The 25,666-nt window shown below is 43.0% G+C and overlaps 1 protein-coding gene across 1 annotated transcript; it reads left to right on the top strand.

The window, feature by feature from the left end:
- The first annotated feature begins 2,543 nt into the window (after window positions 1–2,543).
- On the top strand, window positions 2,544–24,924 carry LGI2 (leucine rich repeat LGI family member 2). The gene is made up of 8 exons (XM_070756548.1): window positions 2,544–2,603; window positions 5,193–5,264; window positions 7,966–8,037; window positions 9,828–9,899; window positions 15,151–15,222; window positions 16,414–16,583; window positions 20,901–21,065; window positions 23,791–24,924. The coding sequence occupies exons 2-8, from the start codon at window positions 5,233–5,235 to the stop codon at window positions 24,606–24,608; spliced, it is 1,401 nt and encodes a 466-aa protein (XP_070612649.1). The 5' UTR covers window positions 2,544–2,603; window positions 5,193–5,232; the 3' UTR covers window positions 24,609–24,924.
- The last annotated feature ends 742 nt before the right edge of the window (window positions 24,925–25,666 follow it).

The raw sequence follows: 25,666 nt of genomic DNA, 5'->3' as shown, positions 1-25,666 counted from the left end.
TGCCTTTTGCACTGCCCCTTGGTGGGAGGCGTTTCGCTCTCCATCTTTAAATATGCAGCTTTTAATGGTAACCACGTGACATGGAAGGCAGGTGGCTCTAAATCCAGAGGGATCCTTTTTCATTAATTCCCTTTTTAAAAAATTATTCGCTCCCTTTGTATTATTTAATTTTAGCTGTCACCTCCCGTCAATAGGCTCAGAGTGTTTTTAACTGTGATCTGATCGAGTCTTGTTTTATTTTTCATACATTTGCATGCCGACTGCCAGGATTTGTCTGACCTTCTGCCATATAAAAACAGAATAAATGTTGAACATTGCTGGCATTGCCCTATTCCTGAGTCCATCTACTAGGAATGGGCAGCCGATGTGAGAAGAAGCCAAGGGCCACCTAAACCATTCCCATTCCCACCACCCCATTAGAACTGCAGAACAAAACCACAGCTGCCAACCTGCCTTCCATTGAGGACCTGTAGACTGCACGAGTCAAAAAGAGGGCGGTGAAAATATTTACTGTCCCCTCGCATCCTGGACATAAATTGTTTCAACTCCTACCGTCAAAACGTCACTACAGAGCACTGCACACCAAGACAACTAGACACAAGGACAGTTTCCCCCCCGAAACACCATCACTCTGCTAAACAAATAATCCCCTCAACACTGCCAAACTACTCATTAAGGCTGCGTTATTGTTACTATTAGTCTTGTCATTTGTTTGTTTGTTTGTTTGTTTGTTTGTTTATTTATTTATTTATTATTTATTTATTATTTATTTATTTATTTATTTCTTTAATTTATTTATTTATTCATTCATTCATTCATTCATTCATTCATTCATTCATTCATTCATTCATTTATTTATTTATTTATTAGATTTGTATGCCGCCCCTCTCTGCAGACTTGGAGCAGCTAACATCAACAATAAAACAACATGAAACAAATCTAATATTAAAAATGACTAAAAACCCTTATTAAAACCAAACATACTGTACATACAAAATACCATGCATAAATTGTACAGGCCTGAGAGGGGGAAGGAATATCTCAGTTCCCCCATGCCTGATAACAAAGGTGGGGTTTAATGAGTTTACGAAAGGCAAGGAGGGTGGGGGTAATTCTAATCTCTGGGAGGAGCTGGTTCCTGAGGGTCGGGGCCGCCACAGAGAAGGCTCTTCCCCTGGGTCCCGCCAACCGACATTGTTTGGTCGATGGGACCCGGAGAAGGCCAACTCTGTCATTGTTCCTATCACACATTTCCTCCCATTTATGACTGTATCAGAGATGATTCAGAACTTCAGAAAAAACCATGGCTGCCAACCTGCCTTCCATTGAGAACTTGTAGACTGCATGAGTCAAAAAGAGGGCGGTGATAATATTTACTGACCCCTCACATCCTGGACACAAACTGTTCCAACTCCTACCGTCAAAACGTCACTACAGAGCACTGCACACCAAGACAACCAGACACAAGAACAGTTTTTTCACAAATGCCATCACTCTGCTAAACAAATAATCCCCTCAACACTGTCAAACTACTCATTAAGGCTGCGTTATTGTTACTATTAGTCTTGTCATTGTTCCTATCATACATTTCCTCCCATTTATGACTGTATGACTGTAACGTGTTGCTTGTATCCTTACAATTTATATTAATATTGGTTGTTTCCTCATTGCTTATTTGTATCCTATGAAAATCAGTGAGTGTTGTACCTTATCAGTCTTGACAAATGTATCCTTTTCTTTTATGTACACTGAGAGCCTGTGCACCAAGACAAATTCCTTGTGTATCCAATCACAGTTGGCCAATAAAGTATTGTATTGTATTGTGTGGTGTTGTATTGCATTGCATTGTATTAAATTGTATTGTATTGTATTGTATTCCATTCCACTCCACTCTACCCTATTCCATCCCATTCCCTCTTCTCTTCTCTTCTCCTCTCCCCTACCCTATCCCATCCTTTCTTCTCTCTTAACTTCTCTTGTCCTGTCTTCTCCTCTCCCCTACCCTATCCCATCCCATCCTTCCCTTGTGTGTGTGTGTGTGTGAGGTGGGGGCGTGCAGAGAAAAGCCCTGAATAATTCCGGAGAAGGAAAGAAAGGGGGGGCGCGGCGAAGCCCGAGGCGGAGAGGCAGAACCTCCGCCGCAGTTGCAGCAGCTGCAGCATCAGCAGCTGCAAAGCCTTGAGAGAGAGAAAGAGAGGGCTCGCCGGCCTTTGCAGCAGCAGCAGCAGCTGGAAGCGCGGGCTGGGAGCGGCTGGGGCGAGCCTCCCTCTCCTTTTTTTGCAGCATGCTGCCTGGCTGGCGCGCCACTCGCGGCATCCACCAGCGCACTTGCAGCAGTAGCAGCATCACCAGAAGCAGCAGCAGCAGCACCGTCCGCAACACCCTCGGCCGCGCAAAGGCCGCCCGGGGCGCAGCATGGGCGGCGGGGCCAGCTCGGGATCGCGGCTGCTGCTGGCGCTGCTGGCAGCGGCGTGCCTGGTGCAGCGCGCCCAGCTGAGGAAGCTGCTCCGGTGCCCGGCCACTTGCAGCTGCACCAAGGAGTCCATCATCTGCGTGGGCTCGGGCGGCGTGCCCCGCAGCCTCCCGGGAGACATCGGCTCTCTGTGAGTGCTTTGGGGGGGGAAGGGGCGGGAGGAGGAGGAGGAGGAAGGGGCTGTAAAGGAGGAGAGGAAGAGGAGGAGGGAGGAGGAGGAGGAAGGGAGAAATAAGGAGGAAGAAGAGAAAGAGGAAGAGTTAAAGGAGGAGAAGGAAGAAGAGGAAAATAGTAGGTGGAAGAGGAGGAGGAGGAGGGAAGGAGAAGAAGAGGAGGAGGAAGAGGGAGAGGAAAAGGAGCAGGAGGAAGAGGAGGAAGAAGGAGGAGGAGAAGAGGAGGAGGAGGAGGAAGAAGAAGAAGAGGAGGAAGAAGAGGAAAAAGAGAAGGAAGAGGAGGAGGAAATAAGGAGGAAGAAGGGAAAGAGGAAGAATTAAAGGTGGAGGAGGAAGAAGAGGAAAAGGAAGAGGAGCAGGAGGAGGAAGGAGGAAATAAAGAGGAAGAAGAGAAAGAGGAAGAGTTAAAGGAGTAGAAGGAAGAAGAGGAAAAGAGTAGGTGGAGGAGGAGGTGGTGGAAGGAGAAGAGGAGGAGGAGGAAGAGGGAGAGGAAAAGGAGCAGGAGGAAGAGAAGGAAGAAGGAGGAGGAGGAGGAGGAAGGAGGAGGAGAAAGAGGAGAAAGAGGAGGAGGAAGAAGAGGAGGAGGAGGAAGAAGAGGAAAAAAGGAGGAGGAAGGAGGAAGAGGAGCAGGAGGAGGAAGGGGGAAATAAGGAGAAAGAAGAGAAAGAGGAAGAGTTAAAAGAGGAGGAGGAAGAACAGGAAAAGAGGAGGCAGAAGAGGAGGAGGAGGAGGGAAGGAGAAGAAGAAGAAGAAGAGGAAGAGGAAGAAGAAGGAGGAGGTGGAGGAGGGGGAGAGGAAGAAGAAGGAGAAGGAGAAGGAGAAGGAGAAGAAGAAGAAGAAGAAGAAGAAGAAGAAGAAGAAGAAGAAGAAGAAGAAGAAGAAGAAGAAGAAGAAGCAGCTGCTAATACTACCCTGGGTAGTATAAATGGAGGCACAGAAATCAAAATCACGTTGAAGTATCAGTACCGCTTTATACTGCATCCAGTTTTGGGCACCACGTTGTAAAAAAGACGTTGAGACCTTGGGAGAAATGTAGAGAAAAATGACTGTGTGTGGGTGTGTGTGTGTGTGCTGGAGGCTAAAACATATGAAGAATGGTTGCAGGAACTGGGCATGGACAGCCTGGAGAAAATCAAGGGAGTGGGACATGATAGCAGTGTTCTGGTGTTTGAGGGGCTGCCACAAAGAGGAGGGGGGTACAGCTATTCTCCAAAGCATCAGAAGGCAAGAATCAATGGATGGAGATTAATCAAGGAGAGGAGCAATCTGGAATTAAGGAGAAACTTCCTAACAGACAGGAAAATTACCCAGTGGAGCAGCTTGCCACCAGAAGTTGTGGGTGCTTCACCCCTGGAGATCTTTAAGGAGAGACTAGATAGCCATTTGTCCGAAATGGTATAGCATAGGATCTCCTGCTTGAGCAGGGGGTTGGGCGTCCAGGTTACCTTCCAGCTTTATTCTAGTTGGTTGGTTGGTTGATATTGGTTGGTTGGTTGATTGATTGATTGATAATTGGTTGATTGGTTGGTTGGTTGCTTGATTAGTAGGTTGGTTGGTTGGTTGATAGATTGGTTGCTTGGTTTATGTTGGTTGATTGATAGATTGGTTGGTTGGTTGATGTTGGTTGGTTGGTTGGTTGATTGATTGATTGATTGATTGATTGATTGATGGTTGGTTGATTGGTTGGTTGCTTGATTAGTAGGTTGGTTGGTTGGTTGATTGATTAGGAGGTTGGTTGATTGGTTAGTTGGTTGACAGGTTGGTTAGTTGATGTTGGTTGGTTGGTTGGTTGGTTGATAGTTAGTTGGTTGATTGGTTGGTCGATTGATTAGTAGGTTGGTTCATTGGTTGATTGGTTAGTTGGTTGACAGGTTGGGTGGGTGGGTGGGTGGGTGATTGGCTGGTTGATTGATTGATTGATTGATTGATTGATTGACTATATGAAAAGAAAAAGACACATGTAACAGAGGAAGAGCTGGCAGGTAACATAGGGGCCCACATGAACCAGGTTGCTTGTGCCTCACCCCAACATGTTATTCCATCTTTGTAGATTCGTTGTTGCATTTCTGGGACACAATCAGCTTCTTTGCATTCTGATTCCCCCAAAAGAAAAAATAGATGAAAACCATTGGGAAAGAAGGGGACGAATAGAATAGAACAACAGAGTTGGAAGGGACCTTGTAGGTCATCTAGTCCAGCCCTCCCTGCCCAAGCAGGACAGGACAAGAAGCAATGGAGGGAAACTAATCAAGGAGAGAAGCAACCTGGAATTAAGGAGAAATTTCTTGACTTTTAACCAGTGGAACTCCTTGCTTCCAGAGGTTGTGAATGCTCCAACACTGGAAGCTTTTAAGAACAGGTTGGGCAACCATTTGCCTGAAATAGTATAGGGATTTTCCTGCCTGAGCAGAGGGGTTGGACTAGAAGACCTCCAAGGTCCCTTCCAAACTCTGTTATCAGAGGGCAGCAGTTGGGGAAGTTAGAGTAAAATGTACAGTATTGAGATGGGCTTCTAATTAGTTTTCTACCCTGTTGCCTTTTTCTAGGAGCCTGGTCAATGGAACCTTTCCTGAAATAAAAGAGAGAATGTTTTCTCACCTGCCTTCCTTGCAGTTGCTGTAAGTATTAAGAAGGTAGATATCGTTGAGTGGTTTATCTGTCTGCCTATCTATCTTTCCTGTGATCCATCCCTCTCTGTCTCTCTCTCTTTCTATCTACCCATCTATCTATCTATCACTATCGCTATTCTCTTTCATTCTTCCTCTCTTCCACTCTCTCTATTTATGGCTCTATATCTACCTATCTCTCTATGTATTCTATCAATCGATCGATATAGATAGATATAGATAGATAGATATAGATAGATAGGTATACATATCTTTTGTAGGATGGGATAGGATAGGATACAATAGAATAGAATAGAATAGAATAAATAGAATAGAATAGAGAATAGAGTAGATTAGAATATAGAATATAGAGTAGGATACAGGATATAGGATGTAGAAAGTATAATGTAGAATGTAGAATATAGGATATAGGATACGAGATATGGGATATGGAATATAGACTATATAATATGGGATATGGGGTAAAGAATATAGAATATAGAATATGGGATATGGGATATGAGATATGGGATGGGATGGGATGGGATATGATAGACTAGACTAGAATAGACTAGACTAGACTAGAATAGAATAGAAAAGTAGAATAGAGTAGAATGTAGAGTAGAGTAGAATGTAGAATGTAGAATATAGTATGTAGAGTAGAATGTAGAGTAGAATAGAGTAGAATGTAGAATATAGAATATAGGATATGGGATACTGTATAGGATATAGAATATAGAATAGAATTCTTTATTGGCCAAGTGTGATTGGACACACACAAGGAATTTCCCTTTGGTGCAGATGTTCTCAATAATCAAGCCTCAGAGTTTAAATCACATGACCCCCAGGGAGGCCACAACTCCTAAGTGTGGAAAAACGGTCATAAATCCCATTTTTTTTACTGCCGTTTTGTCACTAAACGGAACAGTCATCAATCAAGGATTATGAATAGTTTATGCTGCCCTTTGTACTTTCTCGATTGTAAAAGCAAAGGCCGCCATGAAATATTAAGAGAGCAAGGATGAGTCCTTTGCATCTCAAAGGCTTTCCATATCTTGCTAATCCTTTTATCACATTCCACACCGCAGCCTTTGCCAACTGGTGCCAACTTCAAATATTTTGGAAGAAAGTTCCCAAATTCTTGGGAAGCCCAGCCGTGGGCCAAGTTGAAAGAGATTTCTGGCAGTTGGCCTTCCTTTTTCTGCAAAGGTCCAAGTTGAGGAAGCTTGTCTAATCAAGGAACAAGATAACGTCCAAAATACCTCCTGTGTGTGTGTGTGGGAAAACAGGCAGAATTAACAGACAATACTAATTGTATAGGTTGCCCTCCACTTAACAACGGTTTGTTTAGTGACATGGTTCAAAAAGTGACCTTGTCCCCTGATCATCTCCTTTTTTATCGACCCCATAATTCCTTGCGGGAGGAGACTAAACAACTGAATGCAGCTAGCAGAGTGTTTACTGGCGGTTTGCCCTTCCCTGTCGCCAATATGGAGTTTTGTTCGGCAGATATATTCTCATCATGCCCAGAGAGAGATCTGCCTCTACCTAGGATCAAACTCCCAGTCTCCTGATTGTGAGGGGAGAGCTCCATCACACCACTCCTAATATACTAATACTATACTAATATTTTACTAACACTTTACTAATATTTTACTAACACTTTACTAACACTTTACTAATATTTTACTAATACTTTACTAATAGTATACTAATATACTAATACTATATTAATGGTGTGTTCCATCATTATCATCTTCTTTTAATGACCCCACAATCCCTTGCAGGGTGGAGTCAGGGCAACTGAATGGAGCTAGCTAAGGGTTTTACTGGCCAGATACGCTTCCCTGTTGCCAATGAGGAGTTTTATTCGGCAGGTTGTGGCAAGAATTACATTTGCACAGAAATGGAAAGAAAAGGAAATACCAAAGGATGTAGAAGTTTATAAAAAAAAATTATAGAATGTGCAGAACTTGATATGATGACTAAACGTGTGAATAACCAAGTAGAAACAGAATATTATAAAATATGGAACAAATTATATGAATGGTGGGATTTTAAAAATAACAACAAAAGTTAAAGTAACAAGAATTTAGAATTTTTTGAACTTATAGCCTTGAAATTTTATAAGTTAGAGTTTAATAGTTTAACAACGTTTATAATAGAATAAACTTAGATGTTATTTACTATATTATATTTTTTGAAATAAGCATTTTATAGACAAAGTAATTAAATTAACATATAGAATTAAATTTAATAAATATCTAATATGAATGTATGTTATTTCTCTATTGATCTGATTATAGTTAAGGTTTTCTTTTTTGTAGTAGTTAGACTTCTAAGATAAGCGGAGCAATGGCAGCTCCTTAAGTGTTCAATGTTGTATGTCTTTGTCTTTAAAAAAATTCAATAAAAAAATTTTTTTTAAAAGGAGTTTTATTCGGCAGATATATGCTCATCATGCCTAGAGAGATAAATATCTGCCTCTGCCTAGGATCAGACTAGGCTCGAGGCGAGAGCTCCACTGCGCCATTCCTAATATACTAATACTATACTAATATACTAATACTATAGTAATATACAAATACTCTACTAATAGTATGTTCCATCATTATTCTTGGCTCCATGGTGGTAAATCAAGGACTAACCATCGTGATGTGTTTTAAACGTGTTTTTCTTTTTAAATAACATTTTTTCTATTTTTTTTTTAAAGGCTGCTGAATTCTAACTCGTTCACCGTCATAAGGGATGACGCCTTTGGTGGCCTTTTTCATCTCGAGTACTTGTAAGTCACCTTCTTTTTTTACTACTTTCGGCAGATTTTTTAAGAGGAAGCACGGTTTTATTTCTGATAGTTTGGAAGCAGCGTATTTTGTCCCTCGAACGAAAAAACATTTCTGCTCGGTTGTTACTCATCCCACGCGACAACAACTTCTACGTTCTATCGAAAATTGTTACCGGCAAGGATAGCAGCGGCTGCATCTTTGCAACTCCAACATTGTGACGTTTCACATCTGCAGAGGTTGTGGGGTTGTGTGTGTGTGTGTGTAAGCAAACATAGGAGTCTCTAATCCAGGGTCCCCAAGCATGTTGTGAAAGTGGCAGTGGAACACACACATCATGCACATCTCCACTTGTGCAAGCGGCAAAAGCAAAGATATGCACGGACTACATTTGCACATGTGGAACCAGCGCATGTGCCCGCTGCCCATGGGTTCCTTTTACCTTTTGCTACTGGGCTGCATCACGACGCTTGCTATGCTCGTTTGTGCACACACATCCCGCTGCACGATTTTACTCCCACGCATGCTCAGAAAGCCAAAAAATCACTGAAAATTACAAAAAAAATATGGTGGCGCGCACAGACCGCACTGGAGCCATCACACCAGGAAGGTCTGCCCATCGCCAGCACTACTGGTGAGCTCCTGGTGACCGGTGCAGGCATGCATGTGCAGGAAGCAAAGTCTCTTGCGAAGGCGCCGATTTTCGGTGATTTCTATCAAAATTACCGCTAAAACCCAGTGAAATCTCATGTGCGGGGGTCTCCACACATGAGATTTCACTTCCTGCACATGCGCAGAAGCCAAATCTCATGCCGGCATGCATGCCCGCACCGCTCTCCATTTTTCCAACTGGGACTCCATACCAGACTATCCATGCAGCAGCCCACTACTGCATCACGCCAAAATTACATCATTGGCGGGCCACTATCAGAGCGCCCACACCGATAGGAAACCAACCTTGTGCCAAACTGTCCCCTTGCCCCGCTCTCCTGGTCCACAAAGCTTGGACCGTTGGGGAATTGTGCTCTAATCCCCGTAAATCCAAAGCCAAAGCTTCCCCGAGTCTACGGAGTGGGGCGGCATACAAATCTAATAAATTGAAATGAATTGAATTGAATTCCCAGATGTACAGTGGTACCTCTACTTACGAACTTAATTTGTTCCATGACCAGGTTCTTAAGTAGAAAAGAAGACATTTTCCCCATAGGAATCAATGTAAAAGCAAATAATGCGTGCGATTGGGGAAACCACAGGGAGGGGGGAGGCCATTTTTCCTCCCAGGAGATTCCTAGAGAGGCCCCACGGAGGCTTCTCCCCACCTTTTCCGGCCATTTTTCCTCCCAGGAGATTCCTAGAGAGGCCCCACGGAGGCTTCTCCCCACCTTTTCCGGCCATTTTTCCTCCCATGAGATTCCTAGAGAGGCCCCACGGAGGCTTCTCCCCACCTTTTCCGGCCCTGTTTCCTCCCAGGAGATTCCTAGAGACGGCCCACAGAGGCTTCTCCCCGCCTTTTCCGGTTACAGTTTCAGAGACTCGGGTTTTGTAAGTGGAAAATGGTTCTTGAGAAGAGGCAAAAATAAAATCTTGAACACCCGGTTCTTATTTAGAAAAGTTCGTAAGTAGAGGCATTCTTAGGTAGAGGTACCACTGTATAGGTCGTCCTCAACTTTACCACAGTTTTTTTTAGTGACCGTCCAAAGTGATATCACTGAAAAACAAAAGAACATGTGATTGTTTTTCACATTTAATATCCATTTGACTTTCTGACTCTCTATCCTTCTTTTTTGCGTAGATTTATTGAAGGAAATAAAATCGAAACCATCTCCAGGAACGCATTTCGAGGTCTTCGGGACTTGACTCACCTGTAAGTTGCTGTTGCTGTTGTTGTTGTTCTTTCACACTCATTTATATCTTGCTTAAAACCTCAGCCGTGCTGTGGCGCCTGGCTGAGTAGATGTAGTCCGTGACTTATGATAGTTTGTTTACTCACCTTTCGAAGTTACATGTTCTGTGCTTCCTCCACAATGTTTCTTTTCCCTGTGTTGCTTCAATATTGAACACAGGTGCAGCCGCTTGGAGAGGAGAAAGCAGAAAGCACAACTCCACAACACAGTTCTTTCAGCAAGCCACACACACACATTTGCACTATTCACGTCACCCTGAAGACACAGACAAACCTCCGATGTTGCACCAGTTTGGACCTAGATGGCCTCTATGATAATACAAATAAAGCTCCAAGTGGCCTCAATGACTCTCTCAAAGGATACAAATTTATTTATTATTTATTATTTATTATTTAGAATTGTATGCCGCCCCTCTCCGAAGACTCGGGGCGGCTCACAACAAGATAGAACAAATCATAAATAATCCAAATAACTTTAAAATATTTAAAGATTTAAAAGAACCCCATATACTAACAGACACACACACAAGCATACCATGTATAAAATTGAACATGCCCGGGGGAGGTGTTTCAATTCCCCCATGCCTGACGGCAGAGGTGGGTTTTAAGGAGTTTACGGAAGGCAGGAAGAGTAGGGGCAGTTCTAATCTCTGGGGGGAGTTGGTTCCAGAGAGCCGGTGCCGCCACAGAGAAGGCTCTTCCCCTGGGGCCCGCTAACTGACATTGTTTAGTTGACGGGACCCGGAGAAGGCCCACTCTGTGGGACCTAATCGGTCGCTGGGATTCGTGCGGCAGGAGGCGGTCTCTGAGATATTCTGGTCCAGTGCCATGAAAGGCTTTAAAGGTCATAACCAACACTTTGAATTGTGACCGGAAATTGATCGGCAGCCAATGCAGACTGCGGAGTGCTGGTGAAACATGGGCATACCTAGGTAAGCCCATGACTGCTCTCGCAGCTGCATTATGCACGATCTGAAGTTTCCGAACACTTTTCAGAGGTAGCCCCATGTAGAGAGCATTACAGTAGTCGAACCTCGAGGTGATGAGGGCATGAGTGACTGTGAGCAATGAGTCCCGGTCCAGATAGGCCCGCAACTGGTGCACCAGGCGAACCTGGGCAAACGCCCCCCTCGCCACAGCTGAAAGATGGTTCTCTAATGACCAGCCATCTGCAAAGGGTATAAATCTATTGTGTGCCATTAGTGATAGACCCAGAGGACTCAAAGATAATGGAGGTGTGATACAGGCATCTGGTGTTCCTGGCACCCGAGACTGACAGTGAAGAGGACATGGTGACAGAGGCCGAAGAGCAACTAGGGCCTTCTGCACCTCCTCTGAGATGAGTGACTCAGGGGAAGAGGAGGAGCCTTTTTTTGATGCTAGGATTCGCAGGGCCTCTAGGAGGCAAGAGTGGTTACTCAGGAGGAGGTTTATTCGTGAGTACTACTGCTTACTGGGTCATGCCCTGAGGCTATTTAAGGAAGAGTCACGTGACACTTCGGCGCAGAGAACAACGTAGTTCATCTTAGAAATCTAGTTTCAGCTCTTGTCTTGCGGCTTGTGATTTAAAAAGAAACACATTCTTGGCTTATTTGAGGAGCTCTGGGCTTCCCACCAACTTCTGTAAGTTTATGAGCTGGGACTCTGGCCAGATGCTGAGACTTTATAATCAGTACAGTGAAACCTTTGCTAGACTTCACCTTCTTTTCGAAAAAGACTCAAACCACGTAAGGCTTTTTTAAATAGTAAAACCTTTTATTAGTTAATCTGGTGGTATGCATCTGATGTTGGTGGGAATTCCTTCCATTCCCCACCATCCAGTCAGAGCTGAAGAAGCTTCTTTGGGTGAGAAGTGAAACGTCTTCAAAAGAAAGAAAACAAGGCAGTTCAGTTGCCTCTTGGAAAATAAAAAAGCACTTTAGAATCAAACATGGCCTGGATGATGGAACATCTCCATGGACATTCAATCATTGATTTTAAAAAATGGTTATATGTCAAAGACTGGCTAACTAAAGGGCTAATGAAAACACATCAAAATGTTACAATTCAAGATAGCAGTATAAGACAACATGAAATGCTGTGTGTGCATTTTTAAAAAAAAATCCCAGTTCATTCCCAGTGTCAATGCCTTTTGAAATGTTTGGGATTGCTCTCCACTTTAAAAGTTGCTATTAATTTTGCCTCCATGAACCCTCTTGCTTTCTTTTTTTTAAAAAAAATAATTTTTATTAAATTATACACATTAAAAACTGTACAAGAAAAGAAATACACATAAAAACACACACATACACACACAAAACCAAAGACATAAATGTCCATAAAAGGACCTTAAATGTCATATTAATATTATTATACTATATCCCACAGGGCTCTCTTACAACACTTCATATCTCATAGAAACATAGAAGACTGACGGCAGAAAAAGACCTCATGGTCCATCTAGTCTGCCCTTATACTATTTCCTGTATTTTATCTAAGGATGGATATATGTTTATCCCAGGCATGTTTAAATTCAGTTACTGTGGATTTACCAACCAGGTCTGCTGGAAGTTTGTTCCAAGGATCTACTACTCTTTCAGTAAAATAATATTTTCTCATGTTGCCTTTGATCTTTCCCCCAACTAACTTCAAATTGTGTCCCCTTTTTCTTATGTTCAATTTCCTATTAAAACACTTCCCTCCTGAACCTTATTTAACTCTTTAACATATTTAAATGTTTCGATCATGTCCCCCCTTTTCCTTCTGTCCTCCAAGTTGGATTTGTATGCCGCCCCGAGTCTTCGGAGAGGGGCGGCATACAAATCCAAATAATAAATAATTAATCTCAAGTTAATTATTATGGTTATATATTTTGCCTTTTTCTATTTACCCTTTTCTCCATCTTGGTAATATCTACATTTTTTTCTCCATCCTTACAAACATACAAAGTCACATACCTTCAAATTTCAAAACAATATAATATCAACTGCCAAATTCTTCATTAAAATTCTTAATTTATATCTATTTTGTTTCGGTATATAATATAATCTTCATTTTATTATACAGTTACTACAAATACCTATCTCCTATTTATAGACACATATAGACACATATACCAATTCTATTAATAAATCTATTGTTAACATTCTCATATATACTCTATATTTATTTTTTATTTATTTATTTATTTATTCATTTGTCCAATACACAAATACATAGGAAGAAAAATAGACATGTAGTAATATATATAAGGGTAAAGTGAACTTAGAGGAGAGGATATATGAAAGAAAGAAAATACACACGATAAGTGAGAGAAAGGAAAGACCATTGGACAGGGGACGAAAGGCACACCAGTGCACTTATGTACGCCCCTTACTGGCCTCTTAGGAACCTGGAGAGGTCAATCGTGGAGAGCCTAAGGGAGAAATGTTGGGGGTTAGGAGTTGACCCAATTGAGTCCGGCAATGAGTTCCACACTTCGATAACTCGATTGGTTTTTAATAGAATTTTTCTTTTTCCTTCCTTCTAACCATTCACAAAACGCATTCCGAATTTCATAATACTCCAAAACTTCCTTATCTTTTAATTTCATTATCAAGTCCAGTTCAGCATATTCCATACTGTAAAAGAATTCGCTTACTTTCTATGTCAACACTGAGAGTGGGGAACCTTCCAACGGTTCTCAACCATCAACCCATCCCAGTGTTCCTGAATTCAGTTTCTATCTGTAAGGTTTAAACGGTTTTTCAAAATTATCGTAGTGGTACTTATTACCACATGTGGTGGACATGCCCAATAGTTAAAAAACTTTGGAAAAAAATTAAGAACATGATAGAAGAAATTATAGCAGGGAAAATACCCCTGAAACCAGAACTATTTCTTCTCGGAATAATTAGACAGAAATTTACCCAGAATGACAGACATTTAATATTACACACAACGATAGTGTTCTGTCTGGGTTCCCCCAGACCTCAACACCAACTGGAAAAAACAGCCAGACACACTGGTAAAAGCAAAAGTACTTTACAGCTTGAAAAATAAACACAGAGAAAAACCTGTTCTTCCCAACAGGAAGGCTAGGAGACTTTACAGCAGAGTCCTGATGTCCAGACAATACAGCAAACTTCTTGCTGGCACACCCACCACTGTAGAGCATAAGACCCCCACCTTTTCCCCCCAAGGTTTCAGTATTCAAAGTCACAAACCAGAATTCCAAGACGCCAAAGATCACAGCCAGGTCCCAAGACTCCCAAAGATAATACTCCACAAGCCAGGAAGGGTGGGTCTGCCTTTTAGCCTTTCCAGAGAGCACCACACCCAAACCCAGCTGTTGCCTCTTTAGTGCTGAAAGTACCTGGCTAATTGTCCCCTTCGTTGTGTTGCTCTTCTCTGCCGGAGATCGATTATTGCTTGTGCATTTTCCTCTAAGGAATCCAGGCTGCTTGCTGGGGAGAGTTCCCTCTCGGGGCCGTCTGGCTGTTCCCCCTCTTCCTCAGCCTGGGATTCCTCCTCCTCGTCTGCCTGCACCTCCTGTTCCTCATCCTCCCCCTCTGAGCAGAAAACCGACAGAAGATCAGCCGTTCCCTGAGGGGCCTCGGACGGAATCACAACAGATAGTGGCAAGAATAATATATGCACAATCTTGGAAGCAGGAATCCACCCCAACAATGTATAACTTGATAGCCAAAATTTACGAGGTAGTAGAAATGACTAAACTAACATATGAATTACAGGACAAGGACATGGAGGATTTTCATAAAACTTGGGACAGATGGTATATCTAAATTGCAAAAAAGAAATTAAAATGAAAGAAAATTGGGAACTCTAAAATTAAATCCGGAGAGAAAAATTAAATTGATATTAAGAAAAAATACCAACAATACAAAGCATTACTATACCATTGAGAAAATGAAATAAAATGGACACAATGACAAGAAAACTAAAAGGTTGTATATATATGTAATATATATGTAATAACTATTAAAAGGAAGACATTCCTTTTTGTATTATGTATAAGCTGCAAATCAATCACACCACTTTTTAGGTGGTGCAGACACTAAACAATAATACCAAATATTCCATGTATAAAGCAAGATGCTTTATTCTTTTTTCTATGTGTATGTTGTGTATATATTGTTATTTTGTTGTCTTTTGTTATTTGTTTTAATGTATATATTTAATAAAGTCTTTTTTTTAAAAAAAATTATCGTAATGTCTACATTTACTTTTCCAGCTCTCTCGCCAATAACCAGATTAAAGCTTTGCCGAGGGACATCTTTAGCGATTTAGACTCTCTGATCGAACTGTAAGTAAAACTTCAATGTGTTCTCGTTGCGTTGTGGATTTTTAAACCAGGTCTCAGCATTCAGGATTTTTGTTTTCAGCTGTTTGGATTTAAGAAAAGAAAGACCAGGGGAGCAGTAATGGGCAGCCAAAATTTTTACTGCCACACTGTGGGTGTGGCTTATTTTGTGGGTGTGGTTTAATGGTTATGTGACTGGGTAGGAGTGGCTTGCCAGCCATGTGACCAGGTGGGAGTGGCTTGAATGATCATCATCGTTCAAGTGAACTGTTAAGTCCTTGACTTATAACCTTACCAGTGTCGCTCGCTGGGGTGACAATTTGCTATGCATTTCCCGTGCTCTCCTTCCTGGGTCGCCCCCCCCCTCCTCAAACTGGGTAGCTAAGTGAGCGGGTGCTGCCAGAAGCATAAATGCTGCCAGCACCACTTCCACCCACTTCCATTCTGCACCATTGCTTTTTTTTTTCCGTATGAAAACCTTGCAAACACCTGTTGTTTGAATCAGGTGGTAGGGAAGCGAGTAGAATGGTTGGCTACATAGCTAGAGGTATAACAAGCAGGAAGAGGGAGATTGTGGTCCCCCTGTATAGAGCACTGGTGAGATCACATTTGGAATACTGTGTTCAGTTTTGGAGACCTCACCTACAAAAAGATATGGATAAAATTGAACGGGTCCAAAGACAGGCTACGGTGGAAGGTCTTAAGCATGAAACTTATCAGGAAAGACTTCATGAACTCAATCTGCATAGTTCGGAGGACAGAAGGGAAAGAGGGGACATGATCAAAATATTTAAATATGTTAAATGGTTCAATAAGGTTCAGGAGGGAAGTGTTTTTCATAGGAAAGTGAACACAAGAACATGGGGGGGGATCTGAGGTTAGTTGGGGGAAAGATGAGAAGCAACGTGAGAAAATATTATTTGACTGAAAGAGAAGTAGATTCTTGGAACAAATTTCCAGCAGATGTGGTTGGTAAATCCACAGTCAATTTAAACATGCCTGGGATAAATTTAAATGAATTTAAACAGGCGTGGGATAAACATAGATCCACCCTAAAATAAAATGCAGGAAATAGTATAAGGGCAGACTAGATGGACCAGGAGGTCTTTTTCTGCCCTCAATCTTCTATGTTTCTATGAATTCCAACCTCTTTCCAAATGAGCTATTATTCTTCTTTTCCCCTGCATTTCTTAGAGACTTGAGGGGAAATAAATTTGAGTGCGACTGCAAAGCCAAGTGGTTGTTTTTGTGGCTCAAGATGACCAACTCCTCCGTCTCGGAAGTCCTGTGTGTGGGCCCAGCAGAATTCCAGGACAAGAAATTAAATGAAGCCTCGAGCTTTGACGATGAATGCACCACGACAGGTATGGTGGGAGAGACTTTCTATTTGCAACTTAAACAGGGTGAATTTGGCTTTTGTGGTTTTTGGCCCCTTAGCAAATACTTTGTTGTTTTAAATGGTTGTGCTATTCTTTGCATGAGTATCGATCGCCGATTCATCAAAAGGTTGATATTAAGAGGGAATTGACATATTCACTCAAATACTGGAGTGCCAGGCGCCATGGGTGGAAGCTTGTTAAAGGAACATTCAAACTAAGGATGAAATTTCCTGACAATGAGAACAATTAACCAGAGGAACAACTTGCCACTGGAAGAACTGGACAACCAGTTGTCTGCGATAATATAAGGGGTCCCAACTTGGGCAGGGGTTGGACCTCTTACACGATCCCAGTTTATAAGTTATATTGGAACATCATCTTTCGGCTGTGGCGAGGAGGGCGTTTGCACTGGTTCGCCCAGTGCACCAGTTACGGCCCTATTTGGACAGGGAGTCATTGCTCACAGTCGTTCATGCCTTCATCACCTCGAGGTTCAACTACTGCAACGCTCTCTACATGGGGCTACCTTTGAAAAGTGTCTGGAAACTTCAGATCGTGCAGAATGCTGCCGTGAGAGCTATTGTGGGGTTACCTAGGTTTGCCCACATGTCTCCAACACTCCGTGTCTTGCATCGGCTGCCGATCAGTTTCTGGTCACAATTCAAAGTGTTGGTAATGACCTATAAAGCCCTATATGGCATCGAACCAGAATACCTCTGGGACCGTCTTCTGCCGCACAAATCCCAGTAGCTGATAAGGTCCCACAGAGTTGGCCTTCTCCGGGTCCTGTTGACTAAACAATGGCCACAGGGGAAGAGCCTTCTCTGTGGCGGCCCCGGCCCTCTGGAATCAACTCCCCCCAGAGATTAGAACTGCCCCCACCCTCCTTGTCTTTCGTAAATTGTTTAAGACCCACCTATATTGCCAGGCATGGGGGAATTGAGACATTTTCCCCAGATTTATGTAGTTTTATGTATGGTATGCTTGTGTTGTATGTTTTTTAAATGATGGGTTTTTAGATGCTTTCTTTTAAATATTAGATTTGTTACATTGTCACATTGTTATTATTATTGTTTTGAGCTGCCCCCAGTCTGCAGAGAGGGGCGGTATACAAATCTAATAAATTTATTATTATTGTTGTTGTTGTTGTTGTTGTTGTTATTATTATTATTATTATTATTATTATTATTATTATTATTATCCTTATACACTGGGATAAGGTCCCTTCCGGGCTAGGATACTATATTCTCTGCCGTCAGGCATGGGGAAACTGAGACATCTCCCCTTGCCTATGTAGTTTTATGTATGGTATGTTTGTATGTATGCTTTTTATATAATGGGGTTTTTACGTTTTTTAATGTAAAATTGTTATTTTAGACTTTGATATTAGATTTGTCATTGTATATTGTTTTTTATCACTGTTGTGAGCCGCCCCAAGTTTGCAGAGAGGGGCGTCATACAAATCTAATAAATAATAATAATAATAATAATAATAATAATAGAGGAGAAGCAGCTAGAGAAATTAGTGAAATACGAAGATCTAAAAATCGAGCTGCAACGACTCTGGCATAAGCCAGTGAAAGTGGTCCCAGTGGTACTTGGCACGCTGGGCGCAGTGCCAAAGGATCTCAGCGGACATTTGAAAACCATCGGAATTGACAAAATCTCCATCTGTCAATTGCAAAAGGCCACTTTACTGGGATCGGCACACATAATTTGCCGCTACATCACGCAGTCCTAGGGGCTTGGGAAGCACCCGACTGGTGATGAAATACGAAATCCAGCATAGTGATCTCGTTTGCAGTACCAAAGGATCTCAGCGGACATTTGAAAACCATTGACAAAATCTCCATCTGTCAATTGCAAAAGGCCGCTTTACTGGGATCGGCAAACATAATTCGCCGCTACATCATGCAGTCCCAGGTGCTTGGGAAGCGCCCGACTGGTGATGAAATACGAAATCCAGCATAGTGATCTCGTTTGCTGTGTTGTACTGACATAATAATAATAATAATAATAATAATAATAATAATAATAATAATAATAATATTCTATGTTTTAAGAATGCATTTTACTGATTCTACAGTTAATTCTTGATTTACTAGGTGAGGATACTGCAAATGTCACAAAGTTTGAAAAACGGTCATAAGTCATTTTTCCCCCAGTGCCATTGTAACTTGGAGCAGTCATTCAGTAAGTCCAGGCCTAACAATAATGCTGAATGGAAAACTTTTCTTTTTTCCCTTCTCTGCTTTGCAAGCAGAGATGGAATAAAGAGAAAGGCGTCTGGATTTTTTCCAGCCAAACATTTGCCACCTGGTCTGAGCGTTAACGGGAAAAAATGGAAACTGTGCTTAGAAAGGCATAAAATAAGGAAATTTGCTACTCTACTTTTGCTAACAACAGCAAAAGAATGGAAAGTAAAATGCTGAGAATGCGGGAAGAAATTGTTAAGGAAGGAAACACCTTCACGGCCCATTGGCAGAATGGATTTATTTAATTTTTTAAAATTTTTATTTAATGGATGGTTGCCACTGTATTAAGCAGAAAGTCCTTAGAATCTGGCCCAGGAAATGAAACAAATAGCAGTAACAGTTAAACGTATACAGTGTTCCCTCGATTTTCGCGGGTTCGAACTTCGCGAAAAGTCTATACCACGGTTTTTCAAAAATATTAATTAAAAAATACTTCACGGGTTTTCCCCCTATACCACGGTTTTTCTTGCCCAATGATGTCATATGTCATTGCCAAACTTTCATCTGCCTTTAATAAAGATTTTTAAAAATAAACTTTAATAAATAAACATGGTGAGTAATAATCTAAATGGTTTCTAAGGGAATGGGAAATTGCAATTTAGGGTTTTAAAATGTTAAGGGAAGGCTTGTGATACTGTTCATAGCCAAAAATAGTGTATTTACTTCCGCATCTCTACTTCGCGGAAATTCGACTTTCGCGGGCGGTCTCGGAACGCATCCGCCGCGAAAATCGAGGGAACACTGTATACCGCTTCGCAGCCCTCTCTAAGCGATATATAGAGTCGGTCTCTTGCCCCCCGACCATCTGGGTCCTCATTTGACCCATCTCAGAAGGACGAAGGCTGAGTAAACTTTGAGCTGGTCAGGATTGAACTCCTGGCAGTGGGCAGTGTTAACCTGCAATGCTGCATGCTAACCACAAGCAAGGAAAGAACGAAGGAATGAAGGAAAAGGAAAGAAGGACAGGGAAGGGAGGGAAAGGAAAAGGAAAGAAAGAAAAGGAGAGGTGAAGGGAAGGGAGGAAAGGAAAGGGGAAAAGAAAGGAGAAAGGAAAGGAAAGGGGAAAGGAAAGGAAGTAAATGGATGAAGAAGGGAAGGGAAGAGAAGAGAAGGAAGGGAAGGGAAAAAGAGGAGAGGAAAAGGAAAGAAAGGAAAGGAAAGAGAGAAGAAAGGGAGAAAGGAAAGGAAGTAAATGGATGAAGAAGGGAAGGGAAGAGAAGAGAAGGAAGGAAAGGAAAGGGAAGGAGAGGAGAGGAAAAGGAAAGAAAGGAAAGGAAAGAGAGAAGAAAGGGGGAAAGGAAAGGAAAGGAAGTAAATGGATGAAGAAGGGAAGGGAAGAGAAGGAAGGGAAGGGAAGGAGAGGAGAGGAGAGGAAAAGGAAAGAAAGGAAAGGAAAGAGAGAAGAAAGGAAAGGAAAGGAAAGGAAGAGTCAACCTTGAGCCTGGTTGGATTTGAACTGCCAAATTGCAGTGAGGATTATACAACAGGCAATAGGACCTAGAAATGGAGAATCTGAATGAATGCGAATGGTACACGCAAGTAGACCTTGCATTACAACCGGTATCTATTCGACTGAAGTGAAACATTTGTCTGGAGAGTTTGGCCCCATTTTACGATTTTTTTTCTTGCCATCGTTGTTAAGCGAATCCTTGAATTGGTTAAGTCAGTAACCAGGTTTTTAAGTGAATCTGATTTCCCTGTTGACTTCGCTGATCCGACAGTCGCAAAAGGGGAAAACACATGACCCACGGGGGGACATGGGCCACTGGTCATAAGTGTGAGTCGGTTGCCAAGCCTCTGAATTTTGACCATGAGGAAGGTTGCCACAGTCATAAGTCTGAGAAATGGTCATTAAGTCGCTTTTTCCAGTGCCGTCCTAACCTAGAAAGGTCGCTAAACAAACCGTCGTAAGTTGGGGACTGCTCGTAGGTTTTATTTTATTATATTTTAGTGCAGGGTTAGGGTCCCCAAATCAGCGACGAACAGCTTCCTGCCTCCTGCCGAGTTCCATTGTAACACGCTTGTTTTCGATTAAATATGATTACAGATTTTGTTGTCCATCAGATTTTGCCCTATCAATCCGTCTCGATTGACACCTTCAACTCCAAAAACGACGTCTACGTAGCCATCGCGCAAACCAGCATGGAAAACTGCATGGTGCTGGAATGGGATCACATTGAAAAAAACTTCCGGAGTTATGACAACATCACCGGTAAAAAAGAAAGAAAGAAACTCGATGTGCCACTCTTTAAGAATCACGGCTTACTTTGGGGTTCATGCAGTACAGTGGTACCTCCACCTAAGAATGCCTCTACTTACGAACATTTCTAGATAAGAACCGGGTGTTCAAGATTTTTTTTTGCCTCTTCTCAAGAGCCATTTTCCACTTACAAACCAGAGCCTCCGAAACTGTAACTGGAAAAGGCAGGGAGAAGCCTCTGTGGGGCCTCTCTAGGAATCTCCTGAGAGAAAACAGGGCTGAGAAAGATGGGGAGAAGCCTCCATGGGGTCTCTCTAGGAATCCCCTGGGAGGAAACAGGGCCGGGAAAGGTGGGGAGAAGCCTCCGTGGGGCCTCTCTAGGAATCTCCTGGGAGGAAACAGGGCTGGAAAAGGTGGGGAGAAGCCTCCATGAGGTCTCTCTAGGAATCTCCTGGGAGGAAACAGGGCCGGAAAAGGCAGGGAGAAGCCTCCGTGGGGCCTCTCTAGGAATCTCCTGGGAGGAAACAGGGCCTCCACCCTCCCTGTGGTTTCCCCAATCGCACACATTATTTGCTTTTACATTGATTCCTTTGGGAAAAATTGCTTCTTCTTACAAACTTTTCTACCTAAGAACCTGGTCACGGAGCAAATTAAGTTCGTAAGTAGAGGTACCACTGTATTGGGTTCCCATCTGGATGGGAGGGGGGCAGTGTTCCAGTAGCGAAAATGGAGCTGTGCGCGCAGCTCCGGGTGACCAGTGGGCAGGGGAATGGGACTTTTTGCCTCTGCCAGTTGGAGGAAGCTCTTTCCTCCGCAGCAGCTGATCGGCTGCTGCCTTCACTCCCTCGCCCAAAGGCCCCTAGCTCTTTGCCCCAGCCGTGGGCAGGCGGGTGTGCCCAAATGAGATTTTGCTTCTGCGCAAGTGCAGGAAGCAAAATTTGTGAGAGGATGCACAGCTGGGCGAGATTGGGCGATTTTCAAGATTTTTTGCTTCTGCGCATGCGTAGAAGCCAAGAAACCTCCCAAATCTCATGAGTGCATGCGCCCCCTCATGAGATTTTGCTCCCTCTGCATGCACAGAAGCAAAATCTTACTTGGGCAGGTGTGCATGCGTGCCAGAATCACAGAGCTCTGCGGGAAACACACTGGTAGCAATGGCAAGCGGAATCCGCCCCTGGGTTCACAGGGTGGGTTTTCTCATTCTGTGAAGGTGGTATTGTGGATTTGGAAAAAGTTGACTTTTTGAGGAGAGCGTTTCAAGAAATTACTGTATTTTTCGGAGTGTAAGACGCACCTTAGTTTTGGGGGAGGAAAACAAGGGAGAAAAAAATTCTGCCTCTGCCTCCCAGCAATTTGCCTCCTTGCAGCAAACAGCGCAGATGATATACACTGTTTGCTGTGTATTTCTGTACAGGTGTGCCTGACCCATAAAAGTAGCAAAGCATTGAAGAAATGTACATTATGGCAGTATACTAATGCCAGAAAGTTTTCCTAAATGTAGTCACACTAACTCCTCCCAATTATTTAAATATATCTACCCCTCTCAAGTTCCCATCAACATCAGGCCTTCATCAGACAGAAACGTTCTCCTCAAAGGTATTCTAAACCGGTAGAAGCTGAAGGTGCTCCTGAGGATATGAAGAGTCCCAAGAAGTTTCACAAAGACAAAAAATGGTCTTGAGAGAGACCTCGGAGTCCTAGGGGATGATCCCTTAAACACGATCCAGGCATGTGTGGCAGCAACCAAAAAAGCCAACACAGTTCCTTGCTGGGTTGTGTAAACAGAGGCATCGAATCAAAATCATAAGTCCTAGTTACTGCTTCGTAAAGATTGTGTGACTGAATTAGTTGTATTCAATTCAATTGCTTAGCCGAATTCATGCATTTAAAGCTATATACAGTGATACCTCGTCTTACAAACCCCTCGTCATACAAACCTTTCAAGATACAAACCCGTGGTTTAAGATTTTTATGCCTCTTCTTACAAACTATTTTAACTTTACAAACCCACCACCACCGCTGGGATGCCCCGCCTCCGGACTTCCGTTGCAAGCGAAGCACCCGTTTTTGCGCTGCTGGGGTTCCCGAGGCTCCCCTCCATGGGAAACCCCACCTCTGGACTTCCATGTTTTTGTGATGCTGCAAGGGAATCCCAGCAGCGCAAAAACGGGCGCTTCACTGGCAACGGAAGTCCGGAGGTGGGATTTCCCAGTGAGGGGAGCCTCAGTGAAATCACAGCATCGCAAAAACACAGAGGTCAGGAGGTGGGGTTTTGAGGACTTTGGTGTTTTTGCGATGCTGTGATTTCACTGATGCTCCCTTTGCTGGGAAGCCCCACCTCTGGACTTCTGTTGCCAGCAAAGCACTGGTTTTTGTGATGCTGGGATTCCCCTGCAGCATCGCAAAAACACGGAAGTCCGGAGGTGGGGTTTTCCATGGAGGGGAGTCTCAGGGGAATCCTAGCAGTGCAAAAACGGACGCTTCGGCTGGCAAAAGGGGTGAATTTTGGGCTTGCACGCATTAATCACTTTTCCATTGATTCCTATGGGAAACATTGTTTCGTCTTACAAACTTTTCACCTTAAGAACCTCGTCCCAGAACCAATTAAGTTTGTAAGACAAGGTATCACTGTACATTAACACAGCGAAATCTTCATATATACATTGTTGGTTTATATATTGCCAACCCAATTGTTTGGGCAGAGTCCTAACACTTATCCTTTTGTTTGAGTCAACAGGTCAGTCCATAGTGGGTTGCAAAGCTATCTTGATTGATGACCAGATCTTTGTGGTGGTAGCTCAGCTCTTTGGTGGCTCCCACATTTATAAGTACGAGGAAAGCTGGACCAAGTTTGTCAAATTCCAGGACATCGAAGTCTCCCGCATCTCCAAGCCCAACGACATCGAACTCTTCCAGATAGACAGCGAAACTTTCTTCATCATCGCCGATAGCTCGAAAGCTGGCTTGACCACGGTTTACAAATGGAACAACAAGGGGTTTTACTCCTACCAGTCCCTGCACGAGTGGTTCCGGGACACGGATGCCGAATTTGTTGATATTGATGGGAAATCTCATTTGATCCTGTCCAGCCGCTCCCAGATTCCAATCATCCTTCAGTGGAACAAAAGTTCCAGAAAGTTCCTCCCGCATGGCGAGATAGCCAACATGGAAGACGTGCTGGCGGTGAAGAGCTTCCGAATACAAGACAACCTCTACATCTCTCTCACCAGGTTTATCGGCGATTCAAGGGTTATGAAATGGAACAGCAAGGAGTTCGTGGAGATCCAAGCTCTACCTTCCCGGGGTGCCATGACCCTTCAGCCTTTCTCGTTCAAAGACCGCCATTACCTCGCTCTGGGGAGTGACTACACCTTCTCCCAAATATTCCAGTGGGACGAGGAGAAAAACCTCTTCCAAATATTTAAGGAGATCTACGTGCAGGCGCCCCGCTCCTTCACCGCCGTGTCGACAGATAGGCGAGATTTCTTCTTCGCCTCTAGTTTTAAAGGCCAAACTCAGATATTTGAACACATTGTCGTGGACCTGAGTTTATGAAGCAGCCTTGAGCGCGGGAACTGATGTAGGACAGATACTTTTACATGAAAACAAAGTGGGAAGGTGGGGCGGGAAGAACAGATTATTCACTTTTGATAGCTAGAGAGAGGAAACCATTGGCGTTACTCAGCAAAGGGTTGTTCTTTTGTTTCTGGAACTTTTTAGAAGTTTGCCTATTTAATCAGGAAATGCATTAACTCTGTTAAGCGCATGCCATGCCAATTTTACCCTTGGCCAGAGGTATTTTTTTAAAGCCTATTATTGCTCATAGACTGGGGTGCAGGGCATTGGTTCTAAAAAAACGACGCAAAACTGAAAGGAGGAACAAATGAAAAAGTGGGATGAATGCCGGTTGAAACAAAGACAATGAGAGGTGGTAATGATGCTGCTAGGAAAAAACGATGGTGTTTTGTCTCTCCTTCGGGACTTGTGAGGTTGAAAGCTATTCCTTCTGAGTGGTTTGTGATTTGCAAGTGGGTGAGCATCCTGTTGAGAAAACCCGCTTGCAGGATTCTGTGAGAACGAAGTCGTTCTGGTTTCTGGAGCCTGGGAAATTAAGGGGAGGAAATCTCTAAGTGACATCATGGAAAAGAGATTGGTAAAAAGAAGGGAGAGGAGAAGGAGGAAGGGGAGGAGGAAAACGATGACGACTGTGGGGTCATTGGTGTTTTCTGAGCTGGGTTGTTTTCTTGTAATAATATCATAGCCCAGCTAGGTGATATCGGTACTAGAAGGCAGGAGGTGGAGGAAAAGGAGGAAAAGGAGGAAAAGGAGGAAAAGGAGAAGGATTATGTGTCCTCATTCCCCAAGAGTTGTTTTCTTGCAAATGTTTCATAACCCAACTAGGTAATATCATCAGTATTCGAAGGGGGTGGGGTTTGCAAAGAGGAGGAAGAGGGGAAGAAGGAGAAGAAGAAGAAGGAAGAAGAAGATGAAGACGAAGTAGAAGAAGAAGAAGAAGAAGAAGAAGAAGAAGAAGAAGAAGAAGAAGAAGACTACTTAATTAATATTCTTCCTTGGTTGGCTAGTTGATAGACTTGCATTCAGTAGTCCATCAG

This window comes from Erythrolamprus reginae, chromosome 7 (genome assembly GCF_031021105.1).
Source record: "Erythrolamprus reginae isolate rEryReg1 chromosome 7, rEryReg1.hap1, whole genome shotgun sequence".
NCBI classification, from domain to species: Eukaryota; Metazoa; Chordata; class Lepidosauria; order Squamata; family Dipsadidae; genus Erythrolamprus; species Erythrolamprus reginae.
This window is presented reverse-complemented; position numbering and strand designations above follow the sequence as displayed.